General features: G+C 43.7%; 1 protein-coding gene across 12 annotated transcripts in view; it reads left to right on the top strand.

Moving 5' to 3' along the window:
* Positions 1-10213, top strand: part of COL13A1 (collagen type XIII alpha 1 chain) — a 54390-nt gene extending 44177 nt beyond the window's left edge. For 4 of the 12 annotated variants that reach the window (XM_077183519.1, XM_077183518.1, XM_077183516.1 and 1 more), the window contains 5 exons: positions 1393-1446; positions 1724-1777; positions 2536-2571; positions 5267-5353; positions 6253-7354. In XM_077183519.1, the coding sequence (XP_077039634.1) occupies positions 1393-1446; positions 1724-1777; positions 2536-2571; positions 5267-5353; positions 6253-6396 (375 nt within the window). In that variant the 3' untranslated portion in view covers positions 6397-7354. Of the gene's footprint in view, positions 1-1392; positions 1447-1723; positions 1778-2535; positions 2572-5266; positions 5354-6252; positions 7355-9340; positions 9380-9806 lie in introns of those variants that run through there. The other 8 variants (XM_077183514.1, XM_077183520.1, XM_077183510.1 and 5 more) reach the window with 6 other exon arrangements.
* Positions 10214-22674: the final 12461 nt, after the last annotated feature.

Raw genomic sequence — 22674 nt, 5'->3', positions numbered from 1 at the left:
TAACCCCTCTTGGGAAATCACAGATCACCCATGTACAATCCATTTGGCTATTTAAAAACAAAAAGCAATTTCTCCTCCTCAGTGTAGCTGGGAATCATTTCAGCTGCTCTGACTTCTGAAGAGAATCTGAGTGGCAGCTTATAGAGCCACTTGTTTGGGAAACTGGAGATACAGTTTTATAGATGTGCAGGGGAGATTTCAGTGTATTCCTTAGCAGTAAATGGTGCATAAGTGAAGGCAATTAAGATTTCCATGATTGCAGGGATCTAAGGAGAGCCTGGTTTTTCTCTCTGCCCCACTGAAGTTGTGTGCTGCATGAGCTGCTCCTCAACTTGTGTTCTGTGGATCTTCTCTGAAAAGCTCTCCTGATCCACATGAGCTGTCCTGCTCTCATCAGAGGGGTTACATTAGTGACCAAGCATTGCAGACTGCCATTAAAATGTACAAGACCCTTTGCTTTAAGGCTTTTAGAAAAAGACTCTCCTTTTTGGGAGGCTTGCTCCTTGGCTCTTCCTAGGAGTCAGGCAATGTGCCTCAAAACAATCCCTTTATTGAGGCTCCATGAGGCCATTGTAGACCCATAGCTATGTGGTTTAAGGAGTGTGAGTTGGAGGTGCTGCAATCCTGTTCTGAGCCAGAGGGGCATTAATGAACCACCATGCTGCCAACATTCAAGATTGCTTTGATTGATTTCCCAGAGGCCAGGCAAGCCTCAGGAGCACCAGCAAGGAGCTTTGCTGTGCTGGTGGGAGATGGGCTCTGTGTCAAAGGCTTAGGAAAAGCACTGGGTTTTCCTGCTGGGAGCCTGGTGGAGTGACAGGAATGGCAAAGGAGGAGCAGAGGGACTGGAGGATGCCCCTCCCAGCTCACACCTGTGCCTGTACACACCTGCATCCAGCTCTGCAGCCTGGGCTCTGTCAGCTTGCATGAACCACTGACCCAACACTTCCCATCTCCTCAGCTACACTGACTCCAGGAGGAGGTAGAGAAAATAAGGAAATAAGCAGAAAGAAAAGCAAATTGTTTATCATGTAATTCTGTGTAATTCTGCTACAGCTTTCAGCCTTGTCTAGTGTAGCCTAGAAAGAAAGAAAGAATTCCTGTTTGTGGAGCTGGTAGAAAGGCCTGCTGAAATAATTGTCAGGAGAGAGCTTGACAATTAAAAATGAGGCTCTGTAAGTGGTACTGGTGTGATCTAACACAGTAGTTCCCATGGTCCTCAAATTGCCTTGCCAGCCACAAATCCATCTCCACCAACACTGAAAGCTGTAGTGCTGCTAGGTGCCTTCCTCCACCAGCCTGTGCTTTTCCTAAGGGAGCAGCAGTGTCTCCTGGCTTAAAGGAGGCCTGAAATAAAAGCATCCTGATGTGTTTTCCTTCCTACAACTGCAGGGTATTCCAGGACCAATTGGGCCTTCAGGACCAGCAGGACCAAAAGGAGAGAGGGTGAGTTTTCTTCAGAACTGGCAGATGCTCTAGAACTTCTCTGAAGATACCACAGCTCAGGGGACAGAGGAGCTCCAGGCTTTTCCAGAGCTGGAACTGCCCTCTCCTAGTTCATACAAGAGCCTCAGCTGGGCCTCTTTGGTGCTTCAGTATCTCATCCTTGGGGGTTTTCTGGTGCTTTGAAATGCATCCTTTGCTTTTTCTTCTATGGTGCTCTGCTGCCTGTTTGTACTAAATAGGAATGTGAACAGTTTCTGCTCTTTTGTGTCCATTTCAGGGCAGTAAAGGAGATCCTGGAGTTGCAGGACCAATGGGACCAGCAGGGCTTCCTGTAAGTATGGAAATCCTTGGGATTTACCTCCAGAGCCTGTTTCCTTGCTGTGCTTGACAGCTGAAGATGTTCTGTAATAGTGTTTGCAGCCACAGCTGGGTTTGCTGGAACTCAAGTTACAAGATTGTGTTCACTATGGCAGTGACAGAAAAAGCTGAGTAGCTTCAGAGCAGACTCAAAGTGATGTGGAGGAGGCTGAAAGGAAATTGTAAATTCACCTTGGTCCTTGAACTACCTAAAGAAGCTGTGTGGGACTCCAGGATGTGTCTCTTAGTCCAAAATGCTGCTTTTGAGCAGCTCCCTTACCTTTCACAGCCTGGGTACCTCCCACCTGTCTGAGAGAGCCCTGTGTTGTCATTGCAGGGCCCAAAGCTGCCTTCAGTGAGGTTAATTCCACTCTCTGGGGTTGCTTTTGGCAAAATGGGGCCAGTGTTGGTGCTGTGGTCTCATGCAGTCCTGGAGTGGCTTTGTTGTTTAACACAAAAAAGGAAGGGTTTTGCATGCCCATAACTCATTTATTTCTTATCTGAGGAGTCCATGGAGTAGGTAGTGGTAATGTTACCCCTGGATGGTCTGATGGAGGTGAAGAGGAGGTTCCCTGTTGGAAAAGTTTTGTTTATTTTTGACATAGCCATTGCTACAAATGTAAAAAAAACCCAAAACCCAACAAAATCCTGAGCACACATTCCTCTCTTTAGTGAGAACATGGTGCAATCTGCTTGTTTTGAAATGTTTCTTTCTGTGTTGATGCATTCCAGGGTTTACAAGGTCTACCTGGTGACAAGGGAGTCCGGGTAAGTTAGCAGCAAACCTTGTGTGTCATTGCTAACACCTGAACTCAGTGCCAGCCCAGTGAACTCCTGTGGCACCAGCATGGCTTTGTGTGCCATACCTTCATCCCAGTCACTTCACACACCTGTGCTTTAGGTGTGAGACCTGTAGTTCATTCCATCACCTGCAACATTGGGCTGCACCTCGCTGAAGGCTCTAGGAGGGATTTTCTGATGTGGTCACACCTCTGTTCTGACTGAAGCACAGGATTGAGTCAGGCCAGCCTGGTGTGCCTTAGGAAATCCTGCTTCCCTAGTTCCTGGTGTGTGTAGGGATTCCTGGGAGAATTAGCTGAGGTGCAGCCAGCACATCTTATTTCAGTACTTCTAAATTGTCCCTGAAGCATGAAAAAGAAGGTTGTCTTCTACCAGACAATCCTGCAGAGAATTTGAAAGATGGAAATTTTGAAAAGATAAATTAAATTTGCCTGTCTTGAAGAATCAGGCCTGGAGTCTCCTCAGGCATTGTCCTGATGTGATGGTGAAGAGCTGGGTCAAACCCAGTGACAGGAATGGCAGCTTTCCCATTGTACCACCTGTGTTATGGAAAGATAAACATTGCTAAGAAGTGTCTGTTGAGAAGCTCCTTCTTTTTCATCAGGTTTTCTTGCCTGTTAAGGCTTTGAATCTGGATATTTTTGATAAAAACATTTAGGAGCTGTGGTTGCATATAATTTATATTTAGAAATATAAATTACTTTTGGATTTGAGTCTGTAACACTGCAATTGTACTGTATTGAACCTCTTGACATTTATATAAGTGTATGTAGTCACCTTTTATTCATAAGACTTTGGCATCACCTAAATTTATCTGGAGGTGTAATTATTTATAGTGCATGTGCCCATGTGATGATTTCATTATATGGATTTGCTTTTGATGTGTAGTAAGTGTTCTCTATCCTCTATCTGCAATGGGTTTCTGACCTTACTCTGCACAGAAAGGACAGTTCTGGACAGCACTAGCCAACTGGCATCTTAAACTAGGGGAGAAAGGTTCAAGTTTCATGGAAACACCTAAGTTCTCCCCTTTTTTAATCATTGCATTTCTGGCTTTGCTTCTTAACTTTCACTTCACTTTTGTTTTGCACGTGTGGCTTCTTCTAAAAAACTGTCATTTTTAATTCCTGGACTTTTTCAGTTGGCTTTTGAACTGAGTGCCTTAGTTAAAAGAAGGCTCTTTCATTGGCTTTCATTAATGGGATTTCTCTGAGCTCTGGCATAAAAGCAAGTGAAAACTGGGAGAAATTGCAATTCCTTGTAGAGGATGAGCTGGAAAGCACGAATGGGCAGTTTTGCTGGCATGAATGCACTCTGCCTCACTGCAGCCCAGGGTTTCAATGGAAAAGTGAGAGAGACTCAGGAGTGTGAATGGGCAAGTAGAATATCTTAGGGGACCCTAGAGAATACCCCTTTTGCCACTGACTCTTTGTACAGGGGTTTCCCCTTACTCTGAAATCCCAGTTTGCCAAAATCCTCTCTTTTTCTCTATGCTTTTTAAATCCCAGGAATGCTCCTGCTGCTCTCTGCTTGGAGCAGATCAGCATGGCTGTGTCACTAATGGCAGGGGGAACAGGCAGCATTTTGTGAAAGCCAGCTGAAAAAGTGGGAGCCCTGAACTTGTCCTGCTGCTGTTTTAATGCTGGGGGTTTGTGTGTGTTTGTGCATCTTCCTTGCTCCTACAGGTCCACCTTTGTCCCCTTTATCCCTTCCTCCTCTTCCACCTTTCTTCCTGGTTCCTTCCTCCAGAGCAACCCATGCTGCATTTTTCCTGGATTATCCTCTCCATTCCAGTGCTTGGTTCTGGGTGATTTCTCCTCATTGCCTCTCCTCTCCCATCCATTTCTCTTGCCAGCTTTGGGTTTAACACTTTTTTTTTTTTTAAAGAAGCAGCAGCCTGTGCTGTCTGATTTTATCCCTTAATTCCTTTAACACTCCCCATGAGCTCAGTTCCCTGTGCAGCAGCCCCTTCCCCCTGTTGGATGCTCAGCAGCTTTGAGAATTTCCTGTCACACAGGAGGATTTGGTGTGGCTGTAACTGGCAAACACCACACTATGCCCTGCCTTGTGCTGCCACTTAAGGATCAGGGACCAGTTGCTGCCCTGTGGCTGTGCTGCCTAGGATTACTCCCTGGTCCAACAGGTTTTTTGGGAGAGCACAACTCAGAGCATCCCAAAGGACAGCCAGACTGACAGACCTGGCTGACAGGTCCCTGAGTGAGACTTTGTGTCAGAATGGGAATTCAGAGGGGTAAAAAAGCATCCCAGTGCTATCCCAGAGCCCCAGTGCAGGAGGGACCTTCCCAGCCAGCTGGAGATGGAGATAAGGAGGCACAGTGCTGGCCAGAGGGGTGGTTTCCATCCTGGCTTCCCATCCAAGGTGCCCTCTCTGATGGATGGGAAGCCCTGGGAAGTGGTGTGAGGATCCCTTTGGTGCTGAGCCCTGTCTGTGTGGGACTGCAGCCACAGCCACAGTGTTTATGCAGCTCAGCCACAGCTCAGCAGCTCCAAACATTGATCTTCACATCTCAGAGGGAGATTGATTTTAAAATGTTTCCTAAATGTTTATCCTTCTTTAAACTATCGCTGACATTTGTTTGAAATGGATGATCCTAAAGCTTTTGTGTATTCTTTTTTTCTTGGACTAAACTATTATTTACAGGGGGAGAGGGGCAAGAAAGGCTCTAGAGGGTCTAAAGGGGATAAGGGAGACCAAGGAGCACCTGGATTAGATGCACCCTGTCCGTTGGTATGTCCTGTTTCATCAAATGTATTGTTTTAAGATGTGTTGATGGGGAAGACAGAAGGAAATCATAACATAAATAATGGTCTTGCAAAAGTACAACATTTGGATAAGCCCAGCTGGGTTCCCACCACAGCCTGTGGGACCAACTGATCCTCTGAGAGATCAGGCTGCTGAGTGACCATGGTTATGTTCCTTCCTCTTCCAGACAAAGGTTTGGGTACATGGGGTGTGCCATGTGCTGGGAGCTCAGGGCTCTCTCCACTGTGGATCGAGCCCTGTCTCCTTTGCTGCTGGCTCCAGCTCTTCTCTGGAGATGCTCCATGGGATCAAAGCTACCTGACAGCAAAACTGCAATGCTGGTTCCTTGCCTTGGAGTAACAGCCAGCTGATGTGATGGCCTGAGAGCACACAGGGCACTTGAGCTGCACTACCCAGAGGGAAAACAAGTCTCAGTTATCCTAAATGGGATGTGTTTCTGTCAAAACAGATTGGCTATAAGTCTGGATGAGTGAATAAATACAGGAATATGTGTACATTTTTATCTAAATTCATATGCTGCAGCAAACACTGCCAGAAATCTGCTAGCAGTGCCACAAATTCCAGGAGTACTTGGGGATCATTCTTTTAGAAATCCAGCTGCTGGGTTTCTCAGTGAGGATGGGAGGAATGGCTGATTTTGGAATGGAGGAAGCACCATCCCCATCCTCTCAGAGAAGCATCTCCCGGCTCATAGAGACAGAAACTGCTGCTGCACAGCTCAGTGTGCAGACAGGACTCAGTGCTGGGTGTGCAGCTGAGTGCTCTGTCTGTGCCAGTCCCAGCAGGCACTCAGCCTCTCCTCCTGGGGCGTGCAGGTGCCTGGCACTGACTGAAATAACGATAGTGGTTGATTTCATGAACAGGGTCTCCGAGGTTTTAAAGGCGAGAAGGGTGAGCCGGGGTTACCTGGGCTGGACGGCCTGGATGCCCCATGCCCATTGGTATGGTGTATACCTTCCCTTTCCTGCATGCTCGTTTGCTTTTTGCCTCTTGGTGCTGTTTTCTGATCCTCCCCAAACAGCTGCATGCCCTGGAAACACCTGGCAGTTCCTTCCTTACCTGTCTCCAGACTCCCTTCCTCTCATTGCTGCTGGCAGAACCAGGCCCTTCCCTTCACTCTGATTCCCAACAGCTGTCAGCAGCACTTTGTGGCATGAGGAAAAATAGAGTTGGAATGTGGTTTTATTTACAACTGCTTCACTTCTTCCTTTGCCTTCCCTTTGACAATTTCCAGTAAACCAGTGTATGCAGGCCCAGCTCTACACTGGCTTGGCTTCCTCACAAGGAGCTGCAGTGCTTGTGTCCTTCATTAACTCTGTTTTTAATTGCTTGTGTGTGTGTTGAGCACAGCCTGACATGGTTCCATGTGACCTCAGTTACCCCATACATGAAGATGACTGAAAAGAATAGTTATCCCATTAGTAAGCCCATGTGAAACATAATGGGGACACTTAACCTCCCTGCTGGATCATTCCTATTTATGACTCTCCCCAAAAGTCCAAACTGTACCCATAGCATCCAAAAAACTGGAATTTAGGATTGCCTGTTTCCCAATATCCATCTTATTCAAGTGATAAAATGATTATTGTATTAGTGCCTGATCTAGCCCAACTGTTGTAGGACAAAAGTATTCAGAAACACTTAAGCCCAACTGATTTCTTAGTATCCCAGTAAAGGTCACCAATTTATTCATTTTCTCTGAGTTTTCTGGAGATGCAGCATTTAGGTGACATTTTTGCTCTCTGGGAGAGTCTCAACATCTCCATAATACAAAGAATCTTCTACTCCCCTGCCCGTCCAGCCCTGTTTGGCATGACAAGGTTTGCTTGAGCATGGTCTTTCCAAGCTTTATGCTCACTTAAGGAGGTTTGATGCCATCTGCAAGGGATGGGATTTGTTAGTTCAACTAGCTGGGAAAATGCATCCCAAAGCAAAAAGCCACATTTAATTTGAAAGGTTTTTCTAGTTTCTAGTTTCTTGAGGGAAAAAAAGAAAAAAAAGCCATGAAATTGCCATTAAAAGCCTTTGTTATTTGAGCTTTGTGAAGAGCTGACATAATTTTCCTTCCAGTGTTCCCTCCTTTGGGTGCTGCCATTGCCTGTTTGGGACAGTGACCACTCAAAGTCTCAGTTGCTGCTCTGTAAATTCTGGGTAGTAGAAACTTATGCCAGTCCCCCAAGTGAAACCATCCCTGCCCAGAACAGTGCTCAAAGGAGGAAGACCACGGAGCCATGTGTTTTGTGTCCCAATGTTCACAGCCAGGTTTCTGTGGAATAACTTCTGGCTGAGTAAGGCACCTGATTTCACAGGTGCAAGGATTCCACCAGTGCCCTGGCAGGTGACATTTCTGGTTTTGTTACTGCTCCTAGTGAGGATTCACCCCACGTGGCCATAATAGAACTCACACTTCTTTTCATACCTATTTTCATTAAGGAAAACTTGCCAGAAAATCTGATAAAACATGGATGCTGTTATTTTTTATACATGGTGTTCTGGCATGCAAGCTTGGGAACGTGAATAAGCATGTTTTTTGATCCAACTAGGTTAAAAGCTTGGCATCCAGCTGACACATCCATGTGTGTAGCTCATGGAGGCTGTGAACTAACTCTTGGCACATGTGAGATATGTGGAAGGAGATCCTTGGTACTAACAAGCACGTCATGTTTCCATTCTCGGCACATTCGCCCGCAACAAACACTTCCTTGTGACCCTGGTGTTCCTTTGATCCCTGAGCTGTGACTCCCTGGCCTCCCATTCCTTCATACACCTAACTTCCCATCTCCTCCTGCCATGCACTGTACCAGCCATTCCTGTCACCACCAGTGTACCAATGGGAACACCACAATTTACCCAGTAAATAAGTTGGAATTCTGTATTTCCACATAGTTGGGGCAAGGGGAGGAAACAGCACAAGGAGACCAAAGTCCAAAAAATGCATTTGAAAAGCAAAATTGTTTTAACATCATGGCAATGTTCAGTACATCAGCCCCCTGGAAGTGCATCTCCAGCAAATAATAGTTCATTTCTCAATATGTTACTGTGCATTTGCTTTTCTGTTTGTATTTTTTTGGGGTTTCCTGGGGAATAGTGATAGACCATGAATCTGCCACGTGCACAGAGCACAAGAATTTGACTTCTCATGTCAGACATGTATTTCCTTACACCTGACTTTATCTGCTACTCCCCAGAGCACCTTAGCACTGGTGTCATATGTAGCCCATCAAAGAGGGCTGCACAGGGTTGTAATTAATGGCAGTAATCTACAAAAGCATTTCCCAGCCATGGAGCCCAAGACATCACGGGTGCAGAAGTGCCAGGGGCTTTCCACAGAAATCCCACTGATGTTTTTGAAGCCAGAGTCCCTTGTCAGGGAGCCAGCTGAGGGGCTGCTGTAATTTCCCTGGAGCAGGATCTGCCCAGAGGCAAGAGGGGGTAACTGGGCAGTGTCTCCCATGACAAAGCAAACCCTTTAACAGGGCAGGAAGGAAATGAAGATTTTTTTTTCTAGACCCTCCTCAGGTCTGAGGTTAGTGCTGACTCTGGGATTGGCTTTTAAGCTCAATGTTACAGAGCCAAGCCTGAGCACACAGAGCAGCCACCTCTCACTTTCCTGTTTATCTGGCTGAGTTGGACCTCCTGTGGTCCTTCTCTTCTTCCTTCAAGGAAACCTGGGCAGACCCCTTTCCTAGGGGAGGGTGGTTCTCGGGTACATGAGCCCCTTGCACAGCCTGCAGGCATTTCCCCTCTTCACCCCAGCCCCTGCTTCAGGCTGCACTGGTTGTGCCAGCCAGAAGTCTGGGTCATCTGAAGGATGAGGAATATCTCTCAGACTATTCCTCCAGCCCAGGTTCAAACTGTTTGTTGCAGTAACAGTTAACCCATGCCTTCCTTTCTCTGTCTTTGTGCTACTTTCTCTGTCCTAAACTGCTATTTCATCCATCTTTTCCACAGGGAGAAGATGGCCTTCCAGTTCAAGGCTGCTGGAATAAGGTAATTTGGAAATGTTGCTGTGCTGAGTTGGCAGTGCCATGGGTCCTGCTAATGTTTTCCATGAATCTGCCTAAGGGTGGAGGTGTGGATGCATGGATGGGATTTCCAGGACTGTTTCCCAGAAAAGAGGCAATCAAAACTCCTCCTTAGTTAAATATCACAGTTCAGCTCAAAGGAGAGAACTGTACCTGTGGCCTTTGAGCTGCCTGGCCCAAAGTGCTCTCATCCTTGCACAAAGATGAGATTTCCTCCTGGGTTCTCTCAGACACTCCCCAGGATCTGGCCCACCTTCAGGAGAGGTGGAAAGGGTCCCTGCTGGGATCCATCACAGCTCCTTTTCCTCCTGGAGAGCCCAGAGCCAGCTTCCCTAACAGTGTCCTTCCCCCTGTGAGCTGTCACTAACACTTGTTTATGTTTTCTTTTGCAGTGATGATTCTAACCCTGGACTGACCTGTGTGTGTTACTGTACATAGAATATTTATTTTTATACGGTGTTCTTCTCTGAAATGCCAAAAGTTATGCATTTTTACAAATTATCAAAAAGTGGCATATTTTTTTGTACAGAAAATACTAGATCTCCCTTTTTCCCCATTTGTCAGTTCTCTGTATGATTCTATGTCTGCATTACGCTTGTTTTGTCATGGAGTACAGCTGTAATATTTACATGATATTTGTGCACACATGATGAATATAGGAACTTAATAAATTATTGCATTTAAAGTGCCCAAAGGAACTGCCCTGTATAGATTTAAAGGTCATTTTCATTTTTCAAGCTGGATAATTCAAGAATATTTCAAAATATTATGTATTTTTTATTAAAGTGAAATATTAACACTTCTGTTGTGATGAATTAAAGTGTTGCTGAAAAACCTCCTAGTAGTCCCTGTGCACTGGGAATGTAGAGACACCATGATTTACAGTTATCCTCCCATGACCTGGAATAACCCTTATGACAAGGAGCCCTGGTTGGCAAAAAATTCTCATCCCTTTCTAAATTGTAGGCTTTCAAGCAGCTTAAAGCCTTATTTAAAATGAAGCATAATGCAGCATACCTTGATATCCTAACAAATGTTTGTAAAAATCAATCCATGTGGCTTTTTAAAATGTTAACCAAAGGTCGCATGCAAATTTTCAGAGTGTGTAATTTTCATTTGCATATGCACATCTTAATTATCCTTCCTGACCTACCTTTGTTGATGTCTCAAGTCTAAACTATGCAGAGAGGAAAACACTGCCAGGCTAAAGTGAGCATAACAGTGTGCTTTCCTTAGGATGAGGGGAATGGTGGGAGCCTAAATCTATTCCCTAAAACACATCCACTTGCCTTGGCCCTTCTCACAGGGGAAAAAGGCAGTGCAGGAGTCTTAGGGGAAGTTACCAGTGTTTAATGATCCCAAAGGAGAAGCACAAGTGGTGATTTATTAGTGAGACTGATCCACTGAAGTCCTGCTCCCTATACTCACGTGTTCATCTGTTCACAAACTATTATCAGGTAATTTTCCAGGTGGTTCCAAACAGCCTTTTAGCACCACCATAATAAAGCGACAGAGTAAGGGATGTACACAGGGAAGGGCCTGCTGGGGACTGCCCAAGGATCCCAGCCCAGCCTCTGACTGCTGCAATCCATCTGTCACTCGTCCTTTCAGAGATTTATTGAATTGCATCTGAAAACAGGGAGTTTTCCACTGCCCTGTTCCTTTCCCTCCCTGCCCTGCAGGCTGTTCCGACTCCAGTGCCCTCGCAGTTAGGAAACTCCTTGCAACTTTTGACCTAAACTAATTCATGGTGTTTACAACCATTTGTTCTCATGCCAACATTGTCCTTGGGATGAAACGTTTCCATGCGTGATGTTTTCATGAGCTTGGTGTGCTGGAGCTGAAACGGCACAGAAAGAAAATGAAGCTCAGAGCACTGAGGGATTCTCCCTGGTTTTCTCAGTAATAGATGTCGTTCCTGTAAGCCCCCAGCTCCCTGTTAAAAGGCTTTGCAGCTGTGAGCTAATTGGGACAGCTAATGGTCCAATTGTGTTTTAATTGCACACCTGTTAAAGCAGTTACTAACCAGCCACCAGGTGCACTCCTGGTGTTTTGGGCTTGGAAGGTGGTAGCAACAGCAGTGAGTTCCTGCTCTGATCTTGAAGGTAGGATGTCTTAATGCTTCAGTCCCTTCTACAAATCCTGGTTATTAATCCTTTAAAAATACAGAGATCCCTGGGAGAAGCTGCCGTGCTTCCTGTTCCCTTTGGTCTGTGTAGCATGGTTTTGGTGTAGCTGGTTTTTGTGATTGCACTGCATGGGATTGCTGTTGGTTGGTTTTATCTGGTCCAAGAGCAGAGCAAGTGCACATCTACCACCTTGTCCTGACACAGCTCCTGAAAGTTAAAGGACTCTCAAGGTGATGCTGTACCTGTTTTGTTTCTTGGGCTGTTTTTTGACTGCTCTATTTGTAAGAAAGCTCTTGCCTGAGGTGTAAGGGAGCTTGAAGTGAAATTGCCAGAACTCTTGCTAGTACCTGACTTGGCTCAGCAAAGACTTACCTACTGTCAGAATATGTGTAGGGTACCTGCTCATTTAAAGGTTGGAAAAAGGGTGACAAATGTTCCCTGTGGCTGTGGCCTGGGATCTTAACTGAAGTACCTGATAACCATTTTAGATTGCTGTTCCACAGCCCCAATACTGATACAATCTCATCAGCCCCTGGGGATAGACAAGAGAGCTCAAATCACTGAGCTGCACTGAGCTGCTGCTCTTCCCAAACCTAAGCTCCTTACACCTCAAAAGGAACCCAAGCAGGGCAGCTGGGTTTATACCACCCTGAGTGTGGCAGTTTGTTCCAGGCTCTGTCCCTACTAAAACCTGTAACCAGGCTGCTGTTGCTGTGGGTTCCTGTCAATTCTGCCTGTCTGTTTTCACGTCAAACCTTTTGTCTGCCACTTCAAGGGTCAAACTCCTTGGCTGATAGCCAGAAAGTGAGTCTGAGGGTGCAGAAGCTTGGGAAGTGGCAGCAGAGGGAAAGGAGAAGGAGGACCTTCCTGAAGATTTGCTGGAGATGTTTTGCAAGTTGCCTCCTTGGAGCTTGGGAAGAGTTCCTCAGCAGTGCACCAGGAATGTGTGCCCAGATGCTGGGCCTGCAGGAGCTCAGCGTGCCAGCACTTTCTGCTTTGCTTTCTGTTTTCTCTCAGAGGCCAGTGGCAGGGGTTGAGAATGGCACCATTTATATTCTTTTTCTTTGGTCATTTTCACTTCACTCTACTATTGTGGTCAGACTCTTCAGATGAAGAATTAGGCTCATTTTCCAGCAGCAGCTACATAAATGAGTGCAAGACATAGACAATATTTCTGGGAGGGGATCCTTTGATCCAAGAAAGAAACCCTTCTTGAAGATTTCTCTTTAGAAAAGCAGAGAAACCCCAGAACTGTGTTCAGTTCAGAGTGCTGCTCAGAGAGGATGTGATAACACTTTTTGCTACCATTTCTGGTTACCAGGTGACAAACTTCCACCTGTGTCATTGATGATTCCATCTTTAACCTTTTCATCACAAACTTTTTTCTCCTGTTTAATTATAAGAAATGACATTGGTTTGTTTGGGTTTTCTAAAACCATACTGGATTCTGAAGGCATGAAATATGTTGTCAGAAGAGAAAATCATAGAGTGTGGAAAAAGTCTGGTTTTACTGACTAATTCCTTTCTTCCTGTACTTGTGCTTTGGTCTCCACTGCACCCTCTGGATGTCCTTTGTCTGGAGCCCTCCAGAAATGTTTTCTGCTGGCCCATTAAGGCCCTTTTGTGGGTACATCTCCACAGATGTACATCCAGATGGCAAAGAAGGATCACAAAGGTTCAATTCCGCTGTTACATGATTTAATATGTTCACTAAAAGGAAATAACGATTTGGCAAAGTGCTGAGGGGTTCAGAGGATGATTCCCAGCCTGAAGGGCAGAATATACAATCCTGGATACTTCCTGCCAGCTGCCATGCAAACCTGGCATCCTTTACTCAGCCCCCACTGCTGAAGGTTAGCGTGTAAGCTCAAGTGTCTTTTCACCACAGCTCTTGCAATTTGTTTTTAAAAACCCCCAAATTTAAAATAAGTACCTATCTTTTGAACATGACAAAACATCTCTACTTTCCTGAATGCATTGGGAATCCCGTTTGCCCAAGAACTGAACCACATATTTAACTTTGAGGAAGTGATTCCCTGCTGGCCTAAAGGATGCCATTTGCATGTTGAAATATATTGAAATACTCGGGTGAGCCAGGGCCATTGTTATTAGAGCTAATGAATGATATTATCTCAATCATTAGATAGATCCAAGTGCTAAGCAATTCACATTACAGCTGAGGAGAAAGTGCTGATTTCAAGCTCAAAGGGATGCCATTAACCTAGAGCAATCCCAGATTCAAACACTCTTTGTCAGCACAAGTGGAATCATTCTGATCTTCTGATAAGGACACCTGTACCTGACACCCAATGCACAGAAAGTCTACTGTTAAAATAAGTCCAGGTTTGCAAAGATTGGGGGAAGAGTCCTACTTTCATGTTCATCTGAAGAATTGTAGATTTTTTTAATGAGGTTTCTAACAGATGTGTTCAGGAAATAGAGTAGTGGGCGAAGAAATTGTTTCAGTTGAGAACCAGGCTGGTGGAAACGTTAATTTATTTTATTTGTATTTTTAAAAATTTTTACTGTTTTGGGGTGGGCTGAGGGAGAACCTGACCAGAACTGCAGGCGGTAGGGTGTGCATTTTCCCTTCTTTTTTAATGAAAACCATTATATATATAGTTTGATAATGTTACTTTTACTTTTTGTTAATGATTTTTGGGGGCAATTTGTTTGCTCTATTCTGTTTTCTTGTGTTTTCTTTTAGGTTTATTTTTAATGGGCTTTTGGAATAAGTGCATAGAAGTTCCTCACCCACAATGTCCTAAGGACATTCCTGTCTTTTTTTCTTTCTTTCCTGTCTGTTTTTTCTCCCCAAGTTCGGTAGTGAAAAGGTGCTTTCTGTAGGCAAACACGTTTTTAGTGGGGATAAACATATCCCCAAAGGCCACACCTAGGGACCAGGTGCCAGTGACCTCTCCCAGACAAAACGCTCCCTCCACAACGCTTCATTTACATTTGCAAAGATCGAAAGGGCTACGCTAGGGACCAGCCGCTTGGAAATGGTCTCTCCCCACCTTCGGTGGTGTCTGAAAGCAGTGAAGTCTGGCAAGAGTCGCTGTGTCCTCTACAGCAAAGCCTTCTACAGCCTGGAAAAGCAGGCTTGGCTAGAAAGAGCTGAAAAATTCAATTTGGAAGACGTTTATTTGAAGATGGCAAGTTCTTGGAGGGTACCTGCTCAAGTATTGTCTGTTGCTGTTGTTTTCCCTCCTCTGAATCCAGCAGCACACTCGGGTTCAAGCTTAGCTTTAGGCTGTGCTTCACCCTGAGCCTATGTGCAAATGCTTTGCTGGATGAAGGTCTCCCCTTCTTTTACACTTTGGGTTTTTTCTTTCCTTCCCCTCTTTCTGTCCCTATATCTTCCTGATGCCTTTGATCCAGACAAAATAACTGCTTGCTTTTCTGCGTTTTCAGAAAATCTGTTGGTCACGTTTGGATCATTTTCCACTCCCTGTTATTATCTACCCTTCCTGCTATCCTCCCTCCCTCCTTGTAGGCCTGCTTTGGTAAACATTTTCTCTGATGAGAACATCGTGACAAAACATGAATTAAGGTTGTAGATGTTTGTGATTCATTTTAGAGTTGACTGTAAAGCTTTTACTGTTTAAAAGGCAGCAAGGGCAGTGTAGTTTTGTAGCTTTCTTACAATTTTGTTTGGTCTTTTTTAAACGGAGTTAGAATATTGCAGGGGTTTTTTCAAGAAAAAACAGCTAAACTTTTGTTTTTCCTGCAAAACATGAGTTTGTTGAACTGCTGTTTAAAAGTTTGGTAAGTTAGATGGAATGACAGGTATGAGAGGACTGATTGTGGAGTGCAACTTAGACTATTGCTTTCCATGGTATGCTGTTTGTCAGTCTCTTGTCTCCAGTGGGGGTTTGCTGGGAGTGTGAAATTCCATTTTGTGATAATTCCATTGTTTTTTCACAGTAATGTTTCAAAACGTTGCTTCAGTAAATCGTCCTTTTTGCTCTCCTGCAAAGATTTGCTTTTACCCTGATGTTGCAGCCCACCAGCAGTGCCACAGACTGAGCAGTTTCACTCTTGTTTTGAGGTTTCCAAAGGAACAATGTTAGCTCCATGAATTCCACAGCCTTTTCTGGGTGATGTCAGTGAAAAGGAGAGGGAGACACTCGGCAGCAAGACTGTGCAGGCCACCATAAGCAGACTCCTCCAAGCCTGGTCCTTCAGCATTCATTCATGACCTGTGCCATTCGCACTCCTTTGGCTCTGCTATTCCTTTTTCTCACTCACCATTGTGTTTAAAGACAGGCAAAGTGAGGCAGAATTTGTTGTTGTGTTCACCCCATCCACAAAGGGCTGAGATTCTCCCCGGTGCAGGGAGGGACAGCCTGACCCCACCCCGTTCTCACGGCTTCAGTGATGCACAGTGAGCTCCAGAGGCCGAGCAGGGCAGCAATGGGAGGGAGCTCCTGAGTTTTGGGGACAGCCTGGGATGTCATGGGCTTTTCCACGCTTCCATCACCAGTGGCTGCAGTGAGGGTTTCTCTTGATGCTCTGCTGTCCCCCATCCAGGTGTCTTAGCTCCTCCAGAAAGTCCCATTGATCCCCCTTGGCAGTCAGAGTCCTCAGAGCTTCCTCAGGAAACACGGCCCTGATGGGCTGTCCCACACCTGGAATGCTTGTGTCACTGGCACTGCTCCTGTTTCTCATCTTTGTGTCACTTGGACACCCAGTTCTTTGCTACTGGGACACTTTCTGTCCAAGATCTGCTCATCAGCCAACAGAACGACCTGCAGGAGAACGATTTCTGAAGCAACTCTGTGTCCTTACATACCTGGTTTCCTTGTATTTTACAAGAGAGATTTTTTTTTTTCCCCCTTTGATGGCATAGGATGTAGAATATTTATTGTAGCTGTAGCAAAGTGATGAATTGTGAGTAGACCTGACAGGGCATTGTTTCTGTGTTTCTCTTACAGACACTGATTGATTGAGATGTTTAAATCTGAATACATTTTGTACACTTTTTTTTTCCACACTGAGCTTTTCAGCCTGTATATTGAATATCCAATGTTACTTGGCATTGATTCATGTATGTGCTGTGTATACTTTTGTGTTACCAGTAATTTTTACTGTCATTCTGCTGTTTTAAAGACATTATTTCAACTCCTTTTGACATAGTTTAGCTACTTGGAATTTTTTGGAAGTCCAAAAAATTCCATGCTTAGTAATTGCTAGAATAAAGAGAACAAAGGGTTGTTCTTTCCCACAAGCTTTTCAACCTCAGTAGGAGCTTCTTCAGCCAAAATGAGCATTTGATTTTTGTTTTTCACTTTTTTCTTGTCAATACAATAGTGATGATTTGTTTGGTTTTTTAATCCTGGGAATTCTGAATTCCATGTTGACCATTCCTAGCAGTATTTTACAAAAGCAGAGATAGCTGTGCCATAAGTTCTACTGATCATAACAGAATTGAAATATTGTAATTATTTGGTGTTTATTTATAAATATTTTTCCACTATTAGGTTTTTAAGCAAATCTTTTTTCAGTGTGATATAAGATTAAAAAGACACTAAAGGACAAAGCACTCAACATGTACAAGGAAAGGGATTCAGGTAAATTATTTCCATCTGTATGAGTGAAAACTAGCTTAGAAATTTTTGTCACAACAAAAGCTGAGTTTCAGTTACACATTTCCTGAGTCCATTAATTAATCCAGTGATTTCAATGAAACCATCCCTGTCCTGGAAGCCAGAGATCACTTAAAGAACCCCCTGAATCCACTCCTCAGCAGTAAATAAAGCTGAGTTTTGTAAAAGTAAAGTGTTGCTTAAATATAGCATCTTAAAAGCATTTCTGTCTTCTTGTAAAATATGAGAATTATCTTTAATCACTGAATACCCATTTATCAAATAAAGAAGCCAGTGCTGATGGTATCAGAGGGGCTGGTTTATACTGTGATAAAAACTGCTATGCAGAGCTGTGTATTACTGTTTTAAATACCTTACTTTAGTACACTATTTACATTAATTATCTATGTTAGGAGAACAAATATATGTGAAATTTTAGGAGGAACTTTGTCTGGGGAATGGGTTTTTGGATAACTAAAAAAACAGGCAGGAGGTTATGAAAAATAACTCTGGCTGAGGGATGGTTGTAGTGTTAAATGTGACATCATACTTGAAGTGCCATCCCATTGTTTTCCAAGAGGAATCTGATGGATTCCCTGGGCCTTGTGTTGAAGCTTTACTCCTTTGTGTCAATATTTTAGTGAGGTTTCTATTTTAATTTATAAATTAAATACATACATAGGTAGCTATTCCAGTACAGTCTGCATTTGTTCCCTATGATGTACATACTTTCTTCTCCTTTTATAAAAATGCCTGTTTACCTGCACATGGTTTGTGTCTTTTGTAAATGACACCACATGCAAATCATAGCCCATAAGTTCACTTGCAGGTGAATTCCCCTTTGGGGGGTGGGTTTTAGGTTCCTGTGCTGAAGCAACCACGCCATCTGCTGTTTGCCAGTCAGGCCTGGGAACTGTGGAACTGGTGGGAAACCTCAATGGGTTTAGGAGAGAAACCTCAATGGATTTAGGAGAGAAACCTCAATGAATTTAGAAGGACAGAAACCTCAACAAGACTGTTATCACTATAAAATTAGTGTGCTTCACTCCTGACCTCCTCTGAGTGCAGACAGTGAGCTTGGAGTGAGGCAAAATCCTAAAGGATCTGGCTGTTTAACAGTGACTGATGCATAAAGTTATATAGGAAAACATGTTTTGATGCTCCAACTGGGAATGGAGTATGTGTTTGAAACTTTGGGTTTTATCTTTCCTTAAGGCTTCAAGGTCACTCTTGTTCATAAAGTGATGGTTCCTGGATATGTATTGCTCTGCCCTGGGAGAGCAGTGAAATCTTGCACTTGCTCAATAAATAAATGTTCTGGAGGCTTGCTCTGTCCTGCCTCAGACAAACCAAAGGTTGAGACCCAAAGGTTGGCTTGGACACAGCTGAGATATTTTTTCCTTTAGGGCTATGCAGTTAGCAGGGAAAAATAGCTAATGAGGTAAATGGTTTTGTTTTAAATCAAACTCAGGAACAATTATGAGAGCAGACAAACAAGCAAAGCTGTGCTGTCCTTACCTGTGAAGCTGCTCTGAAAAGAACCTGGAGCTGAGCCAGGGAGACCATGTGCCACCAGAGGAGAAAGGAAATGTGTGTCACTGCTCCAAAGGACACCAGAGGGTGTAACAGCACAGGGACAGACATCCTAATCAGCACAGGAATGATCAATCAGATCTAAGATCCCTTTGCAACAGGTGAGAAGTGGGAAATGTGATCTGGAGGGATATGGAGTTCAGTGACTCGGTGCTCAAACAGCCCACAAATAGAGTTCTACAAATGCCAAACCCCAATCATCACATCAGGAGTCCCCAGACAGAGAATGTGTCACTTCTGCACCCAAAAGCTGGGCTGTAGTAAATGCACATTGTTGCAAGTAGTTTTCTTAAAGAAATGCACAAGGATAGAGGCTTTTCTGCCTTTTAGCTTGGCAGTGCCTGGTTTGCCATTGATCTGTGGCCAAAAGCACCACTCACAAATGGATGGTTTCATCCATCCAGCTTTCCTCTAATTCAGAAACTGAAATAGGTATTTTAGTAGTTCATGTAAAAAATTGCAATCCTTGGGCAGCACAGAGCACCAAGCCAAGAGCATCAGTCCTTTCTCAAGCCACCACTCAGTTTCCTTAGCTAGAAGTCCTGACCTGTTCTAATTCCTTGGAGAAGCCATTCCATGCTCATGATTCCCAGAATTTTCCCTATCCCCTTCTGGCTACTCTTTCTGAGTTGTGGATAGGGATCCTACAATGTATTCCTCAGCTGAAAACAATGTCATTTTCTGGGGTTTGTTACCTTTTTTTTTGTCTAATGGAGATTTACAAATATCTTTCAGAATGAAGAAAAAAAATTATGTTGACTTTGATTGAACATTCAATTGGTATTTTTACTTATATGGTTAAGGAATAATTAAGACATGATCTTAGCTGCATTTAAGGATAAGTAAAAAGGATTCAAACCTCCTTTTAAAGGATGAAAAGACATCTTTAATATTTTGCTAAGCTAATAAGCTACATTTTTAAGAATCAGTTGGTGTTTGGGGAAGAAAGACCTTTCCCCTTGCTTACACACTTTAGCTAACCTGTGACTGCAGCTAATCAGCCCACATTAAACAATGTGTCACAATCTGACACACACAAAGACTTTAAATTCTGAAGTATGTAGGATGGTCTAATTTAAGAAAGTACTATTAAAAGAGAGGACTCCAGAAAGTTAGGGTGTAGGTTTTCTGGCTTCTTTAGCCCATTGTACCCAATCTACTGGCATAACAAGCACATAAGCAATATGAAAGGTGGAGGAAGGGTTTAAAATGGGAAAAATAATTCATTACAGAAATATAGATTAGTTGCAGAACTTGGTTGTTCCAGCTGTTCATGACCATTCTATAGACACATGGGTGATCCTAATGTCAGGGCAATGCTTACACTGACTTGATCAAGTTCCTTGGATTATATACACACATCAAATGGAGCTTTTGGAGTACTTGGCATTCCTGTGCTGCCAGGATGGCCCTGAATGCCTGCCAGCCCCAGCAAGAGCAAAGCCCTGTCTCTGGCTTCTGCAGCTATGAAATATTCATTGCAATGTTTGAGTTGTAACAGCTTCTGCCCCAAAAGGAGAGTGCCATAAACAGGCTGCTCCCCCATAGCTGGGGAGGCAGGCAGCAGGCTAGAAATGATCAGAGAGATGTGTTGTTTATTTTGACAAAGTAACAGATTGCATTTGTGCTTGAAAGGCAACAGGCAGATGGTCTTTGCACAACCTAGAGAGGGCAGGACCTGCTCCTGCTGAGTGGGGAAAGCTCTGCTTGACTCCAGCAGGGCATAAATGAGGGTTAGGATCAGTTCTTCCTTGCACAGCTCCATCTGAATGGCACAAATGAGGGTTAGCAACAGTTCCTCCCCAAACAGCTCCATCTAAGTGGCACAAATGAGGGTTAGGAACAGTTCCTCCTTGAACAGCTCCATCTAAATGGCACAAACAAGGGTTAGGAACAGTTCTTCCTTAAATAACTCCATCTAAATGGCACAAATGAAGGTTAGCAACAGTTCCTCCTTGCACAGCTCCATCTAAATGGCACAAATGAAGGTTAGCAACAGTTCCTCCTTGCACAGCTCCATCTAAATGGCACAAATGAAGGTTAGCAACAGTTCTTCCTTGAACAGCTCCATCTAAATGGCACAAATGAAGGTTAGCAACAGTTCTTCCTTGAACAGCTCCATCTAAATGGCACAAATGAGGGTTAGCAACAGTTCCTCCTTGCACAGCTCCATCTAAATGGCACAAATGAGGGTTAGGAACAGTTCCTCCTCAAATAACTCCATCTAAATGGCACAAATGAGGGTTAGGAACAGTTCTTCCTTGAACAGCTCCATCTAAATGGCACAAATGAGGGTTAGGAACAGTTCTTCCTTAAATACCTCCATCTAAATGGCACAAATGAAGGTTAGGAACAGTTCCTCCTTGAACAGCTCCATCTAAATGGCACAAACAAGGGTTAGGAACAGTTCTTCCTTAAATAACTCCATCTGACTGGCACAAATGAGGGTTAGGAGCAGTTCCTCCTCAAATAACTCCATCTAAATGGCACAAATGAGGGTTAGCAACAGTTCTTCCTTGAACAGCTCCATCTAAATGGCACAAATGAGGGTTAGCAACAGTTCTTCCTTGAACAGCTCCATCTAAATGGCACAAATGAGGGTTAGCAACAGTTCTTCCTTGAACAGCTCCATCTAAATGGCACAAATGAGGGTTAGCAACAGTTCCTCCTTGCACAGCTCCATCTAAATGGCACAAATGAGGGTTAGCAACAGTTCTTCCTTGAACAGCTCCATCTAAATGGCACAAATGAGGGTTAGCAACAGTTCTTCCTTGAACAGCTCCATCTAAATGGCACAAATGAGGGTTAGCAACAGTTCTTCCTTGAACAGCTCCATCTAAATGGCACAAATGAAGGTTAGCAACAGTTCTTCCTTAAATAACTCCATCTGACTGGCACCAATGAAGGTTAGGAACAGTTCCTTGAACAGCTCCATCTAAATGGCACAAATGAGGGTTAGCAACAGTTTCTCCTTGCACAGCTCCATCTAAATGACACAAATAATTGTTAGTAACAGTTCTTCCTCAAATAACTCCATCTAAATGGCACAAATGAGGGTTAGGAGCAGTTCCTCCTTGCACAGCTCCATCTAAATGGCACAAATGAGGGTTAGCAACAGTTCCTCCTTGCACAGCTCCATCTAAATGGCACCAATGAGGGTTAGCAACAGTTCCTCCTTGCACAGCTCCATTTAAATGCCTGGAACATACAGGTGCTGTGACCAGAAGTCTCTCACCTGCTCTAAAAAGCAGCTGGTTCCAAGGGTGCTGTTACTGCACAATAATTCACACCCAGTAACTGCTCCAGTGTTGTCTTGCTCTGATCTGCTCTACTCAAAAATTCTTTATTGTGTCACCATGTGACCCCAAATTTTCCAGAAATATTTGAAACATAAAATATCCATGCAATGCTGTATTAGGTTTAGGATATGAAGGTTTATGTTTAATATTTAGGTTAAGGATAGGCTGTATCCACTGGAGAAATAAAGAGTGGAATATGAGTTTATGGTGTGACTATTAAAAATCACAACAGCACAAAAATTGTTATTAAAATTCAGACATCTATGACAGACTTAAAAAGTGTTACACTGTGAAAATTTGCAATGTCCTCTCTCACACTTCTCCAGCACTCCTGTTTTCCTTCAGGAGAATTTTGTTTATAAACAGAAAAATGTTGTTATAAACAGAGGGAGATCTCCTAATGTTGAAAGTTTGCCTCACACAAAGATTTTTTTTTTCTTTGAAAGACCTCCCCCACATGCTCGTGTTCTTATCACACAGCAACTATTTGATGTTAAACTCTAACACACTGGGAATGTTTTCAAAAACTTGGGATGCTTATTTTGCCTCATCTCAAATTATTTTAAATTACAAAGCCACGTAACACATGCATGACTGTAAGGGGTTTTGGATGCAGTTATTTGTATCTGGTAATAGAAAAATGTAAATGCT

The sequence above is a fragment of the Agelaius phoeniceus genome, chromosome 9 (genome assembly GCF_051311805.1).
Source record: "Agelaius phoeniceus isolate bAgePho1 chromosome 9, bAgePho1.hap1, whole genome shotgun sequence".
In the NCBI taxonomy this organism is placed as follows: domain Eukaryota; kingdom Metazoa; phylum Chordata; class Aves; order Passeriformes; family Icteridae; genus Agelaius; species Agelaius phoeniceus.
This window is presented reverse-complemented; position numbering and strand designations above follow the sequence as displayed.